The following is a 14,515-nucleotide window of genomic DNA, read 5'->3' as shown; positions in this document are numbered from 1 at the left end:
TCATGTAGACAGGGACGACCTGCTGGCAAAGCTAACAAAGAAAGATGGTCTGTTTCACTGCAGATATTCAAACTCAACAGAGTCTGCTTTGCATAAATTTCCTGTGAAAGCACCAATCAAATAAACAAGATAATGATCACAGCTAATTAATACTTAGGCTTATATTTTGTCAGTAAAATTGATCTCACCTCATCATTGATTTCTTCTCATCATTTATTCATCCTTTAAGTGCCCATAGCCACCACAAAGTGAAATGCAGGACTAGAAAGTTAGCTAAATAAAAAAGTATATGTATTTATGAATAATAATATTCAAAACTTTTGTTTTTAAACACTGGTATCTGACCGTGGTATAATAGAGATAATTCACTTTATTCATCTTCGGTAGGTGCTTTATCCTGGTCCGGGGTGCAGTGAATTCAATAACACTGGGAGCAAAGTGTGAGAATTCACCCCGGGATGGGACGCCAGTCCATCTCAGGGCTGTTTTTGTGAAGTATCAGGAAATGGAAGAAGAAACCCACGTGAACATGAAGAGAACATGTAAAACACCACACGGAGTGTAACCCAAACTCAGGATCAAACCCAGGACTCTGGAGCTGTGAGGTAGAAACTCTACCAACTGTGCCATCATGCTGCCTATAACAAGCATAATAAATATCACATATAGGAAATTAAATAATAACTAAATTAGCTAAGAAAACATCACTTCACTTCATATTTTCTAATAACAGGACATTTCACTGGGACTTATCTCTTATTAATCAGCTGAGACATTTAACATCAGAGAGATCAGTCAATCTCGTAAACGTACATGGATGTGTGTGTGCATCTCTGAGTGTGTAGTGACATGGATAATTGTCTCCATCTTCTTGTATTCCAATCCCCCTGATGACTTCCTTTGGCTAATTGGGATGGCTTAAGAGTGTTACATAAACGAAGGGGAAAATTATGGAGTCAATGTTTTATGTGTGAGTTAAGCTTTTTTTTTTTTTGTGTTGCTCATAAGTATAAATACTAATAGTGCCATGATTGCATTAATTAAATCGTGCACTGCCGCAATCAGCCACAAAGACACAAACGGACACAAGTAGGACACAGTGTTGCTAAGGTTCCTATGAATGGCTTCATCTGCAGGTGACAGAGTGCTTGTGACAGTTGTAGAGGGATTGGGAAAGGAAAGCCTCTTAGCCACTGCCTGCATGGCCCACTGCCATAGAGACACTGCAAGGTTACAGCTGAGCCCTGGGTCTTCAGACAACATGCAGAGCAGGGCTTCTTGACACTTTTAACAGTTGCAAATGCTCTTCGTAGTGCACTGATAAAGAACCCATAGGATTCTGACGTATCCTACTCCTGACTGATTTACATACATTCCTTCGTTTATTCCCTTATTTGTTCATAGCAAAGTGACTATATTCCTATTTTCCCTTTAACAGCAGCCATTTCTGTTTGTGTTTGTTGCTCTCATTTAATGGCCAAAATAAATTCATGACCTTTGTAATTAAATACGAACATAACCAATTGATAAAAAAAAATGATATGGTGTTCTTCACCAATTCTGGTTAGGAGAAACTCTGATGACTTTAGATACAGGTGTATTTATAATGATGATTTTATATGAATTTAGAGATCAGCTAGGTACAAAAATGAGCATGTAGAATTTGTAATTTTACTTGTTAAATGTTTTATTGCGTCTAAACTAGAAATAGTCATTGAATTGGTAATTCAATGTCACTAGAATTCCAGTTTTATAAACAGAACTATTATTAATAATTACAGTATTATTTGCACTTCTTCGCTTTCATATATTCAGTATTACACAGCATTTTCTCTCTCTCTCTCTCTCTCTCTCTCTCTCTCTCTCTCTGTCTCTGTGTGTGTGTGTGTGTGTGTGTGTGTGTGTGTGTTTTCTTAGTGTATCTTTCCATACACTAAGAGCACCCTCTTGTGGCTCTGATATACTCTCTATATCAGCTCTGTGAATGAAGTGCTATGGGTCCTTTTTCCCATAAGGACCAAAAAAACATCCACATAATCAATAGATTATTCTTAACTGTTTGCTGTGACCATGTTGTGCTGTCAGTACATCCTCCGGATCTGAATTATTTATTCCACAATATCAGATTAAGTATTCAGGCAATGTTAGTTTAGCCCTAAATTTCTGTAAGTCTCTTTCAGCTAGGACTAAATGACAAACGCCAGACACACTTGTTAAACCAGTGTGTTTATTGTGTAGCATCCATATGGCTAATATGGAGACTCTTTTATTCATGAAAAAAGTTTTTCAGAAAAAGGTATTAGCATTGCAGTTTTCTTCAGACATGTTTATAATATCAAAATGTTTATAATAGTTTATCTAAAGTAATTTCCATTTCAGTTGCTGTCTTTCTGAACAGACCTGTGTTTACTGAGGAGAGAAACACTTCACTTCTTTCCCATCCTGATCAAGTCTCCTGATTATCTGAAGTAGGCAGCAGAGGTTATGGTCTACGCTGCTACTTCAGCAGTTCTGAAGTGCTTTTATATTATGATTACTGAAGTGGCTTATCTTTTGACTTTGTAAATAGCTTGTGCAAACAAATTGATTCAGGAGGGTTTTAATCATTAACATACACAGTTTTCATTTTATCTTTCCATGTAAATAATTATATGAATAAATTTAATTTAAATGAACCAGGCCATGTAATAGTGGCTAAAAGGATAATCACAATTATATTATTATAATAATGTAATTCATATTGTATTATTCACAATTATATTACTGATAATTACACAATATCTTCAAGTGAAAATATATGGGCAAATGTATCTAATGTTTCTTATTATGAGATTATCATAAATCAAATATAAGATTATTCGGCCTGTTTTTAATGATTTTACATATTTCAAGCTTTAGAAGCTTTTTTTTATTCTATTGGCAGAATAGTTTGCTTCTTTCTAGAAACAAATGCTTAAAAAAAAATACAGTATATGCCAAAAGAACAAGCTTGAAATTTGTAACAAATGTCTAGAAACAGGTTTAATAATCATATATTTGGTTTATTTTAATATTGTAATAGGAAATTCTGGATATACAGTATATGACTATATTCAAGATATTTTCACTTGCTAAGAGGTTTTGGCATTTTAAAGAGGCTTGTTTTTCTGTTTTTTGATGTTTTTTAGACTATAAAAAGTTGCAATGCTAAGAAGATCCAGACCTACTGTGATTTCTGTGTTCTGTGGTGTTAAAACAACAACTACAACAACAGCTATTTCTTACATGCCATGGAAAATCACAGAGATCACACAAGCGGTTAATTTAGAGGTTAATCACAAACATCATACAAGAGATTCATTTAAATCACTCATTGTGATTGGCCAATGGCTGTAATTAACATACAGTGCAAGTTCTATTCATGTGCATGTATGCATGCATGCCAGGATGTACAAACAAAGTCATAAAATGCTGTGTGATACAGTATTTACAATAATTTACACTGTCATTCAACCATCTTTCCCCTTTCTTCTTCTCACTTCAGAGCTAGTGCAGAGCTACCACTTAGCAGCATGACTACAGTCAGAGCTACAGGTGACCTGAACTCCAAAATATAGCAACAGGTTACAAAACACTGTTTGTAATGACGTTTGTAATGACATGTATTGACACCGTTTGTAATGACACGCTTCTCCTTAGCTTAAGCATACCGCAACCCTGCTAATTTTACCGTAATAAGCTAACATAAACTAATCTTAATACTAAGAAAACTAGTGGTGAACTACTGGGAAGTCTATTATATAATAATAAAATAGAATTAATCGACATCAGCAGTCTGTTTTATGAATATTAATGGTTTGTAACAAGTCTCTGTGAAAATGAATAGGCAGAGAAAGGCACATTTCTATACAACAATTTATTGAAAATATACAGGCTTGATTTTCAGAGTAAAAATGTCTTGAGATGTCTTTTGTTCACTCATAAATAATACACTGATGCTTTTCATTCACATTGTACATTATAATACCAATGCTGTATGTGTATTCCTTTATATGCACAGCGGAGTCCAAATACTTGAGACCACTAGTAAAACTTTGCTATCTTTTCTTATTTAATATTTAATTTTTCATTCCAAAGTATATGACCAGCAACAAATTGTGTAAGAAGTAGAATCTTACAAATATTTATATGAATTTCAGACTTTTTTAGTATTTGGTACATCCCCCTTTTTCTTCACAAGTTTGTGTAAAATTTGATGATCCATGTTAGATCCACTGGAGTGTCGTCTAAACATGTGCTTCAGTGGAAGAGATGAGACGCTTTTGCACCAAGGCGCTAACATGCTCAATATCACAAACATTTGCTTTCTTTGTTTCAAATTGTTCAAAATTCTCCGTCTTGTGTCACAGTATGTATATTCACATTGCTCCTTATTCACATTGAGTGGATTCTTTAAACACTGAAATAGAAAGAAATGCTAAATAAATGTCACCACAGCATGATGGTTCATGCATATGATTATGTTAACTTGTGCAGCTCTATTTAGAGTTATGAAACCTCTTTCATATCCACACTACTCTTCAGTAATAGAGAGTCCCACTGGGACAATTCTCAGAGCTTTATCAGGGCAGGCGTTACAGAAGTATGGATACACTCGCTCAGTGAACGTGTGTACAAAGGTATGCACATGAGTATCATTGACAGAGTCGAAGAAAGCGACATAGCCTCCCTCCCAGTCCAGCAGCACTCGGATCCGCTGGAGTTTCTCCTTCACACTGATAGGAGTAAGCATCTCATCTGACAAGCCTTGTCCATATTTCCCCTTGTAGTAACCTATATGCCATAGACCCTGCTTTGAGAGGATTTCTCTGTGCTTATACGCAGACTCGGAGATCACACCGACGGCCCAGGCTGAGCTGTTTCCCACCTCGATGTCCCAGCAGTGTTTACCTGAATCAAATCCCTCAGAGCCTAGGACACTCGAATAGTCAGTGAATCTCAGTGGGCTTACTGGAAGCTCTGGATTGCCGTTCCGAAGCTCCATGCTGGTCAGATTCTCAGTCAGGTACAGACAGGAGTGAGCGGTGTTGGGGTCAAGGACAACAGGAGCTAGAGGTAGCAGAAAATAAAATGAATGTTGAATTAGGTTAAGAATTAAATGGTTGACACAAGGGATATGTTCAAGCTGTAAATTCTCAGTTTAGACTTAATACTCAAATGCTTTTTTCTTGTTAGGTTGTTCATGAGATTTTTGATATCTAATACTACAGTCTTAGAAAATAGGGTTCTTTAGTGAGTCACTGGATAATTAAGGGTTGTTTGCTTTCACTTGGAATGCTGTCTGACAGGGAAAAACTTTTTTTTTTTTTTACATAAAATCTTTAAGGGTTCACCCAGAGGAACAACGCATGCTTTAGAGTTATAACTTTTCTAAGAGTGTAGTCTGAACAGGACGTATCCAGAACTGGCCGTATTCTTCCAACAAGATGAGACAATTTAAATGTTGACATTAGAAAAATGTGTTTAAATGCTTAATAACCTTCTATTAGTTTGACATTACAGTATTTACATAATTAATATATATTTACAGTTTTAGTTCTTTTGTTTTGGTAGATCTTTTAATGTTAGTGCAGGTTGGGGATCGGTTGGGCCTCTTGGGGGTGATAGAGAGTAAGAGGAAAAATAATAATAATAAAAAGGTTCCTTTAAGGTTAGCTACTGTAACTTTACACAATTAAAGAAAGTAAAGTTTTAAGAAAGACTTTCACACTGGAATTAATTCACCCATGCTACACTATGCTTTTACACACACACACACACACACACACACATATATATATATATATATATATATATATATATATATATATATATATATATACACACACACACACTATTATATTACATATAATATATAGATATATATTTCAAATTCATTATTTGAATGAATGTATCAGCCCAAAATTATGAAGAAATTCAGACTGGGGTAAAAGCAGTAAGAATTCTGATGTGACTCTTCTGTATGAGGTTGCATTATCACATCAGTATTGATGTATAAATTATGAAATGAAAATGGATTGAATTGGAATGTAAAATATCAGATTGAACAATGAAATGTTGTTGTTCACCACTGTGAAGGAAAAACAAATCGATGTAACATCTAATTTGGGTAACATTTACCTGCAGTCTGAAGGTAGCCATTTATGATTTAGACACTCTTAATGTACTGAAATGAAATATGCACAACTGAACTCACTGTATTTGATAATACTCAGCATCTTCTCCCACACTCTGAACTTCAGGTTGCCCAGATGCTTTGCTACGTCAATCGGTGATGCAGAGTAGATCTCAGGATCCTTCTGCTCACACTCAGCTCTGGAGGAACATTGAAGTGTCAGTGCTGCTATGGTTTTAGACTCAAAATCACAAACAGAGACAAAAACAGACACAAAGGGTAAAATACGTACCTTTTAACAGTAGCTTCATGGTTCTAGAATTAAAAATAAGAAATGATCAGCTTTGTGTTCATACCATTTTAAGACACACTGCCATACTTTTGCCATAAAATGTCTTGTGTAACTTTTTACCTGCAGAAATGAAATATTGTTGGCTTCTATGCCTTCTTTAATAGCTGCAACTTTGTCAGAGAGGACTAAAATGTCTCTGTTAATTTGGGTCATCTTCATCACCGCTGCGTGAGCTCTCTGCTTCTCTTCTTCCCTCAGAGCAGACACTCTGGTGGACTCTTCATCCCAAAGAAACTGGTGAATCTTCTCAAACTCCCTTCTGATCAGAGACTCTGTGTAGTGGGCCTGACACTGGAATAATATTGACATCAGACATAACTACAACATGCAGTATCTACTTACAGTATTTACATCATGTTAACATATTTACATAGCATTCTGTACTTCATTGATGAATGAATTATATTTTTACCTTAATATAATGCTCAGTTTGAAAGCAAGTGTGTTTTGCATTTCTGAGGAGTTTCAGTCGCTCCTTCAGTGGTGCCAGTTTTCTTTTCAAGTCCAACTGGAAATTAGGAAAAATAACAAAACAGATAAACAATCCAGTAATGCAGGTTTTTCACTTTACCCCTTCTGTCATTTCCCCTAAAGCATTTCTATTTTAATGGTCTTTTGCATGTCATGAAACTCAGGTAACAAAGTTAGTTAGTTAGTAAGTTAGTTAGCTAGGTAGGTAGTTCGCTAGGTTTGTTGCCACCAGAAGGAAAATATTTTGAACCACAATACTTATATTGATTATATCAATATTAAGATTCATAAAAGTACACTTTCAATATTTATTAAAATGAATTAATATTTGTTTTAACTGTCCATGTCTGTGGTTCAAAATGAGCTTCAGGGACTCCTGGAGGCCATCACGTTTTTTATTTTATTTTTATTTAATTTATTGTTATTAATGAATATGTTTATTTATATTAAATGGTCATGTTCAACTACTATATTTACAGTTGTTATGTAGTTGAAATACAGAAGTTATAAGCTTATTTGTCTGGTCACTGAAATTTAACAGATTTAAAAGGACATTGTAAAATTGAATTAATATCAGTTCAAATGCAATGTTAATATAATTAGCTAAGTACTATTTGTAGGCTACGTGTTTCGGATCTTTTTATGCAGTATAACTGGTTTGGGTTTTGATGGTAAAAAGTGTGCTTAATATTTGCACATTTTCTGAATATCATTACATTCACCTAAAGCTAATTTGTATTGCGATCATTAGGGGTCCAGTAAACTTTTTCTACACTGCGAAGTTTATTGATAAAGCACAAAAATTAAAGCCAGTGCTTGTAGACCTTAAACTCTCAAAGTCTCAATTCACTTTAATAAGTCAGCTGCACATGGGAATACGTGAAACTGGTGCAGAAAATACAGATATTTATGTAATATGAGTATTTATGTAATACGCAGTGTTACACAAGTAAAAAACTGTGACCAACAACATACCTTCAGGTCCACTGCAACTTCATCGAGCAGTTTAAAGCAGTGCTTATCATGTATTTTTGAGGTTTGACACTCCACACACACAGGCTGTTTATCCTCTAGGCAGTAGAGTGTGAGCTTCTTGTTATGCAGTTCGCAGAGTATCTCAGCTCCAGCTGAAGCTGTCTGGTTACATTCCTGTACAAAAGCCTCACACAGGTTCTTCAGAGCGAGATTACATGGAGGATGATTCACTGATGAGCTCGCTCTACACAGAGGACATGTGGGAACCTCGGTGAGTTGCCAGAACTGTTCCAGACAGAGCCGACAGAAGCTGTGAGAACACATCAGGAGCACCGGATCCTTGAAGACATCACGGCACACAGGACACTGAAGATAATCCTCAAAAAGAGCTGGACATGAGGCCATTGATCAAGCTTAAACTGGTCCTTAGTACTAGGTACTAATCTTAAACCACTCTCTCTCTCTCTGTCACTCTCTATGTTTGTCTCTCTCTCTCTCTCTCTCTCTCTCTCTCTCTCCCTCTGTCTCTCAAGTGTCTATCTGACAGACATTTATATACAACAGTACGGTGTGGATGCTTTCTTGACGCAAAGCTAACACAAAGGGCAATTTGCATTTTTTTCCCCTCAAACCTATCTGAGCAATTCTCGAGAAACATTCTTCCTGATACAGCCAGGATTCAACGGAAATAGATGATGTTGTTTCAGTTAAAAGATAAATGAACTCATTTTCCGCTACGGATTTCTAGAGAATTTCACAGTGTTTTGACTGGGGACTACACTGGTGCCCTCTCTCTCCTGCAAACATTTTAAAGTTTGATTGATTAGGTTTTTAAGCATTTGTGGTGGCAAATAAATAAATAAATAAGCTTTTTTTTTTTTTTTTTTTTTTTTTTTTTTTTTGCATAAATAGGTCAAGTACTTAACCTATAGATCTTAAATCCTGGCAATACCAAATCTTAACAATCACAAATAAAGAAAAGTAATAATAACAAAAATAATGGCATATTTTCTAAAAACTTTTTTTTGAAAATGTAAGGCTTTAAAATAAAAACAGTACAGAACATGTATGAGTGTGCTATCTCATGCAGCTGATAAGATCTACGGATATGCACTGAAATGGGATCCAGGCCACACAGCAGCACGCAGTCGAAGTGTAAGTATTTGTGTAATGCCATATGATCCTTTTAAAAACAAAACCAGCTAAACCAACCAGCCTACTATTCTATAGATTTTCAAATACTATACTTAAATACTCTAGCGCTTCAAACCAGTCAAAGTACTGGTTTCAAAACTATCAGCATGTTTGCAATTTGCAAAGCCTTCACTGGAAATCATAAAAGCACTGAGTCTTCTCCTGTAATGTAAAATAATGCCCACTTTAATTCAAAGTGCTCCCCTCTAAATTAAACATGCCTTGGAAAAATGTCCCCTGGCCTTTTTCCAGTCCTCAACTGTACAATTATGGTGAGCTTGTGCCTCATATTCCTGTGTTCCTCAGGTTCCGTGTGTTGTGCATTCTGAGATGCTTTTCTGCTCACCATGGCTATAAAGAATGGTTATTTGAGTTACTGTAGCCTTCCTGTCAGCTGACACCAGTCTGGTCATTCTCCCCTGCTCTGACTTCTCCCATCAACAAGGCATTTCCACTCACAGAACTGCAGCTCAGTGAATTTTTTATTTATTTTTATTTTTTTATGTCACTCTGCGTAAACTCTGTTTTGTGTGCAAATCACAGGAGATCAGCAGAAATACTCTTTTGCCTTATGAATATCTTCAACCTCTTTCATATAATTTGAACAGCTCTTGGATCCTCTTTTCAGAATGAATTATTGTAGATAAATTGTAAAATAGAGGTAGGACAAAGAAGGAAAAGCTGACAGGGCAAAGGTAAAACTTCCAAAAAAAAAAAAAAAGGCAGGTCATGGAAGGGAGCACGCACTATGTAATTGTGCAGTTGTCAGTGAAAGCAATAAAACACAACCACAGTGATTATGGATCTTACTGATGATGCATCAGCTTATCAGAAGAAAGTGCATGGTCACACAGGAACCAATGCAGTTGACATAGTAAACAACATGTTGATCCACAGATCCACTGTCTGTTTCAATGAAATTCAATTGTGCATTCCTCAGAATATAATAATGAAAGACACCATGTCTTAAGTCTTAAGTATATTGTTATCGTTATATTGTTATTGTTGTATGCTCATACATTACCCTTGAGCTTGGACTATTGGAATTGTTCAAAGGAACTATTCAAAGGAACTCAAATCTTTTTACTCAGAAATATTAAATTGTAAACATTATAAACACTGTATGGTATTGGCACCTAGTGCAAATACCATACAACTGTATATTCTATTCCATTCAATTTTATTTGTATAGGACGTTTAACAATAGACATAGTTGCAAAGGACTTTTCCTGAAATCTGTATGTAGAGCCCTTAAAACTGAGGCAACAGTGGAAAGGTAAAAAAAAAAAAAAAATCCCTGAAATGATATGTAGAAGTCTTGAGAGGAACCAGACTCATAAGGGAACCCATCCTCTCCTGGGTGCCACCGGATGACGGAATTATAAATCATTACAGTATACAGGTGTAGAAAAATAAATCCAACCAGTACTAAGTGTGTTGAAAGGATGTTCAGTATGAGAATATTGTGAATAAGAATTCTGGGAGGAGCACAGGACAGTCTTTATGATTACAGCAGCAGCTCTGGTGCAAATATACTTCACTTTCTCCACACATATGTGCATGCACGCGACAGGCATTGTTCAGATACTCGCTCGTATATCTTAAATAAATCTGGAGGGATAAAAGCAACGTCTACTAAATGGCATCAGAGCCAAAACATCTCTGTCCATCTGGTTTCCATGATAATCCGTAATGTTTAGCGATTTCATGCTCAGTGATGACGAGCTCTGTTTCTCTTTGAAACTTTCTGCCATGGGTGTGATTTTTGTCATGATGTGCATCTCAAATCAAAAACCTTCACTGTATGTTAAAAAATATTTACTAATCTAGAAAATCCAGAAGTCTGGTAAATCCAAACACTAACTGTAATAGGAAAACCACTAGTGTTAGATCATTAATAATGATCTAGAATAGTATAAAAGTATGCAATTTGAGGCACCACATTACTTTGTTTATTCAGTTGGGGAAACAGTGTCACATGGTAGTATACTGCCCCCACTATTTATGTTGATACTGCACCACATTGAAGCGTCACTTTAATTTCTGAGGACGTGCACAACTGACATGCCAAATGACTGCAGTATGCATGCAGCAGCCATCTTGGGTATACATACACATAGTGAACAGAAAATATAAATCAGCCTTCAGGTACAAATCTACAGTATCCAGGTGAAATTATCTACTGAAATGATGGGGAGACTCAGACATAAACTGGTTTTGGGAAGTATAAAATCATTAAGATATCCATAAGGGACCATCGACAACATCAGAAGGTATACAGTAACTGTATGTGACTGGTGAAGAAGTAAAAGAAGCTCTCAGTGGTAGGATTCACAGAGAATGTTTAAAAAGTTGGAATAAAATCTCAAATGAGCTTGTGCTAACCTGTGTGTTATTGAGATTCATATTAATTAAAAAAAAATCAAGTAAGATGTGATTGGATTTCATTTGATTCCATGCAGATTGGATTGGACAAACACCAGCTCTGCTCTTAATCTTAAACGTAAGCTTTTTGAATTTTAATACTAAGTGAAATTGTAAGTATGAGACCCTGTTGAATAAGATCTTCCCTCTACACACTGCAAAAGCTCGACACGCACCAAACCTCTGCCCTTGTCCCCCGGGAACATCTCTCCCCCATGGACTCACTCCACGTAGACATGCAAAAACACCTGTCCCTTCGTCACGATATCCATAATGTGACTGTGGATTCCCTCGAAAATGATAATGATAAACACAGTAGTAGTAGAAAAACACACAAGTATATGATATTATCATGCACTGTTATGTCTTAGACCTGTACTGAACTACCTGGATTATTCAAAGGAACTCACATTTTTTGAAATGATTATAGATTTTACCAATACACCATGACATTTTTTATGTAACAAGCATTATTTTTATGTAACAGAGTCAACCTGAGAAATGTCAAGAAAACATAAGAGACAAAAAACCCACCAGAGTGAGGCACATCATTATCAAGATACCTCTCAACCTCATAAATCTGATAAAACATTTGCAGTAAAGCAATGTCTGAGGGATTTACTATGGCTAACTTATTAAAGGGACTGGCAGTTGATGGTTTACTTCTAGAAGCAAATGTAGTTGTTATGGCTAGAATTTTGATGCAAAGCTGTGTGAATTGCATGTGTATTGCAATGTTATATGAATAAGTATGTGTGGAGAAGCATGGTGGTGGTAGCTTTGTGTTGAGAGTTACCCATGACCTCTTGGTTGTTATGTTGACTAATGCCCTCCTTACCTGGTCACTGGCTTTGGTAGACTGCTTTTTCTAGGTAGAGTCACTGTTGTACAATGTTCTTTGTAATTTTTTAATTAATTTAGTTTTTTAATTTTTAAGCACACTCTGCAGCATATTCAAAGTTTGATATATAGAACAATGACTCTCTCTCTCTCTCTTTTGTTTATTCTATAACCAAGCCATGATTGATACCTTTGTAGAACTTTGTCCTGGACATGTTTTCATGCTCGGAGGTGGACTACATTTCCCTAAGTATGTGATTAAACACACAATTTCCATATGTTTATTTCCAAAATCATATGTTATGATTTTAGTTACCACTAACTGTTTTTTGCATTCCTTGTGTAGATACACCCATTAGTGTTTGCATTACTAAAAACTGAAATGAAGATATATTTGGTATTTCTTAAGAAATTTTCATTTACTGCATGCCATTGTTTCGTCTCCCTCACACCACATTCTCTCTTCAGGACATTTCCTTGTAATTAGAGAAGCATTAGGTTTCATCCGAAGCGTTTTTGACCCGATTACTGCTTCATGAACAGTACCTGAATAATCCACTAGAGGGCAGAGCGGTACTAAATCACTACATGTCTGGACCGATTTGATTCTTCTTAAAATCTGTTTATCCAAACAGGTCATGTTATTCTACAAGATATCACAACAGTGTTATCACACTTATCAGGATTGTGGCAGACATGGCAAGCTCACACTCTGATGACTCTTAACAACTCTTAACTTGTTTATGATCGTGCGTGATTTTGAACCATGAAAAACTTTTGTACACTACTTGCAGGCTTTTTTTTTTTTTAAACTGTATACAGCTCAGAAGGATGCCATTAGTACTGGTGTTGTGCTGAAATATTGCTGCCTTTTGTGTAACTTCTTTTTTGAAGGTATAAATCCAAAATAATTGTCAATGTAATATATTGCAGTTTTACGTAATAACTTATTACTTAGGACTTTTGAGTTTTACTTAGACCTCTTTTAAATCAGAACCTTTCTATGAATTCTTTTACTATATTATGACTGAAACTGGAACAGTCCAGCCTACAGATATTAAAAGTATAGTCAAGGATTTTAAAAGAAGCTAGTTGAAGCTAGCTGTTTTTAAGCTCAAAATCAAAATAAATAAAGCTGTTCTCTTCAGTATTTCCTTCAAAGCCGTGTCCAGACTGCCCTGATTAGATGGATGTTAATGGTCCACATCATATGTTTTTTTTTCTACTTACAAAAAAAAAAGAGTATTCATACAATTCTTATAAATAAATTCCATTCTGTTTATTTTTTGTCCACTGTAGGTTAATATATGTGTAATATGATACTTGTAGGTTGCCATACTTGTTCCAACGCTGGAACTATCCGTGGCATTTCATTTTTTATAGGAGCATTAGGCAAGGTTTGCCGAAATTTGTCAAGATTAGGTTTTTATCAGTTAAGTAGGTGACGTTGAATACGGTCTGAATAATTTTTTTTAACTCCTTGATCTCTCCTCTGATTCCCGCCCATGTACACAAAGCATCCAGAACCTACCGTGGTTCAACTAGAGTTAGCATATTTACCTACTGATAGCATTAGCAAGGACTGTCATCACTTTTGAGCGCAAATTATCTGGCTGTGCTGGGCGCTTACAGATTTCAGACTGAGATGGGGGCAGAGTGAAGGGGCTTTGGGGAGTGTTTATAAAATGACTGACGAGAGGCCCATCCAAACACATGCACTGCAGCCTGTAATGCAGTTTTCCAATGGATTTTCTCAGCCACATTATACATTTGTGCTCAGGCTATGGCTCAAACGATTATTTTTTGTGACGTCCTACATATTTTCAGGTTATTTGTACAACTAAGAAATTTAAAAAATCATCTATTTCACCTTTAAATAATTATAGTGGTTTTAATAATTGATCCAAACTTACATTCATAATTATTATCTCATGTCTTGGGGGACAGTGAGGAAGAAATCATTCCTTTATATATTTACTATCCAGACTTGTTTAGATGAATTATAACTGTCTTTACATTTTATATGTAAGTGCTGTATATAGGGTATGAATTAATGTGCTTTACCATATTGTATAGTGGACTACATATCCATTAGGCATTCATTT

At 35.7% G+C, this 14,515-nt stretch overlaps 1 protein-coding gene across 1 annotated transcript; it reads right to left on the bottom strand.

The window, feature by feature from the left end:
* Positions 1 to 3,254: 3,254 nt before the first annotated feature.
* Positions 3,255 to 8,736, bottom strand: LOC113534378 (E3 ubiquitin-protein ligase TRIM35-like). Its single transcript, XM_026927115.3, has 6 exons — positions 7,953 to 8,736; positions 6,919 to 7,014; positions 6,567 to 6,797; positions 6,447 to 6,469; positions 6,236 to 6,354; positions 3,255 to 5,088 (listed from the first exon to the last, which is right to left on the bottom strand). The coding sequence occupies exons 1-6, from the start codon at positions 8,355 to 8,357 to the stop codon at positions 4,553 to 4,555; spliced, it is 1,410 nt and encodes a 469-aa protein (XP_026782916.2). The 5' UTR covers positions 8,358 to 8,736; the 3' UTR covers positions 3,255 to 4,552.
* Positions 8,737 to 14,515: the final 5,779 nt, after the last annotated feature.

The sequence above is a fragment of the Pangasianodon hypophthalmus genome, chromosome 6, assembly GCF_027358585.1.
Source record: "Pangasianodon hypophthalmus isolate fPanHyp1 chromosome 6, fPanHyp1.pri, whole genome shotgun sequence".
In the NCBI taxonomy this organism is placed as follows: Eukaryota; Metazoa; Chordata; class Actinopteri; order Siluriformes; family Pangasiidae; genus Pangasianodon; species Pangasianodon hypophthalmus.
Note: the sequence above shows the minus strand (reverse complement) of the source record. Positions and strands in the feature narration are given on the sequence as shown.

Coding starts and splice junctions, on each gene's coding strand:
- LOC113534378 (XM_026927115.3), bottom strand. CDS start 8,357: ATGGCCTCATGTCCAGCTCTTTTTGAGGATTATCTTCAGTGTCCTGTG. Junction 7,015..7,952: donor AAGTTGCAGTGGACCTGAAG/GTATGTTGTTGG, acceptor CCTAATTTCCAG/TTGGACTTGAAAAGAAAACT. Junction 5,089..6,235: donor GCTGAGTATTATCAAATACA/GTGAGTTCAGTT, acceptor TGCTACCTCTAG/CTCCTGTTGTCCTTGACCCC.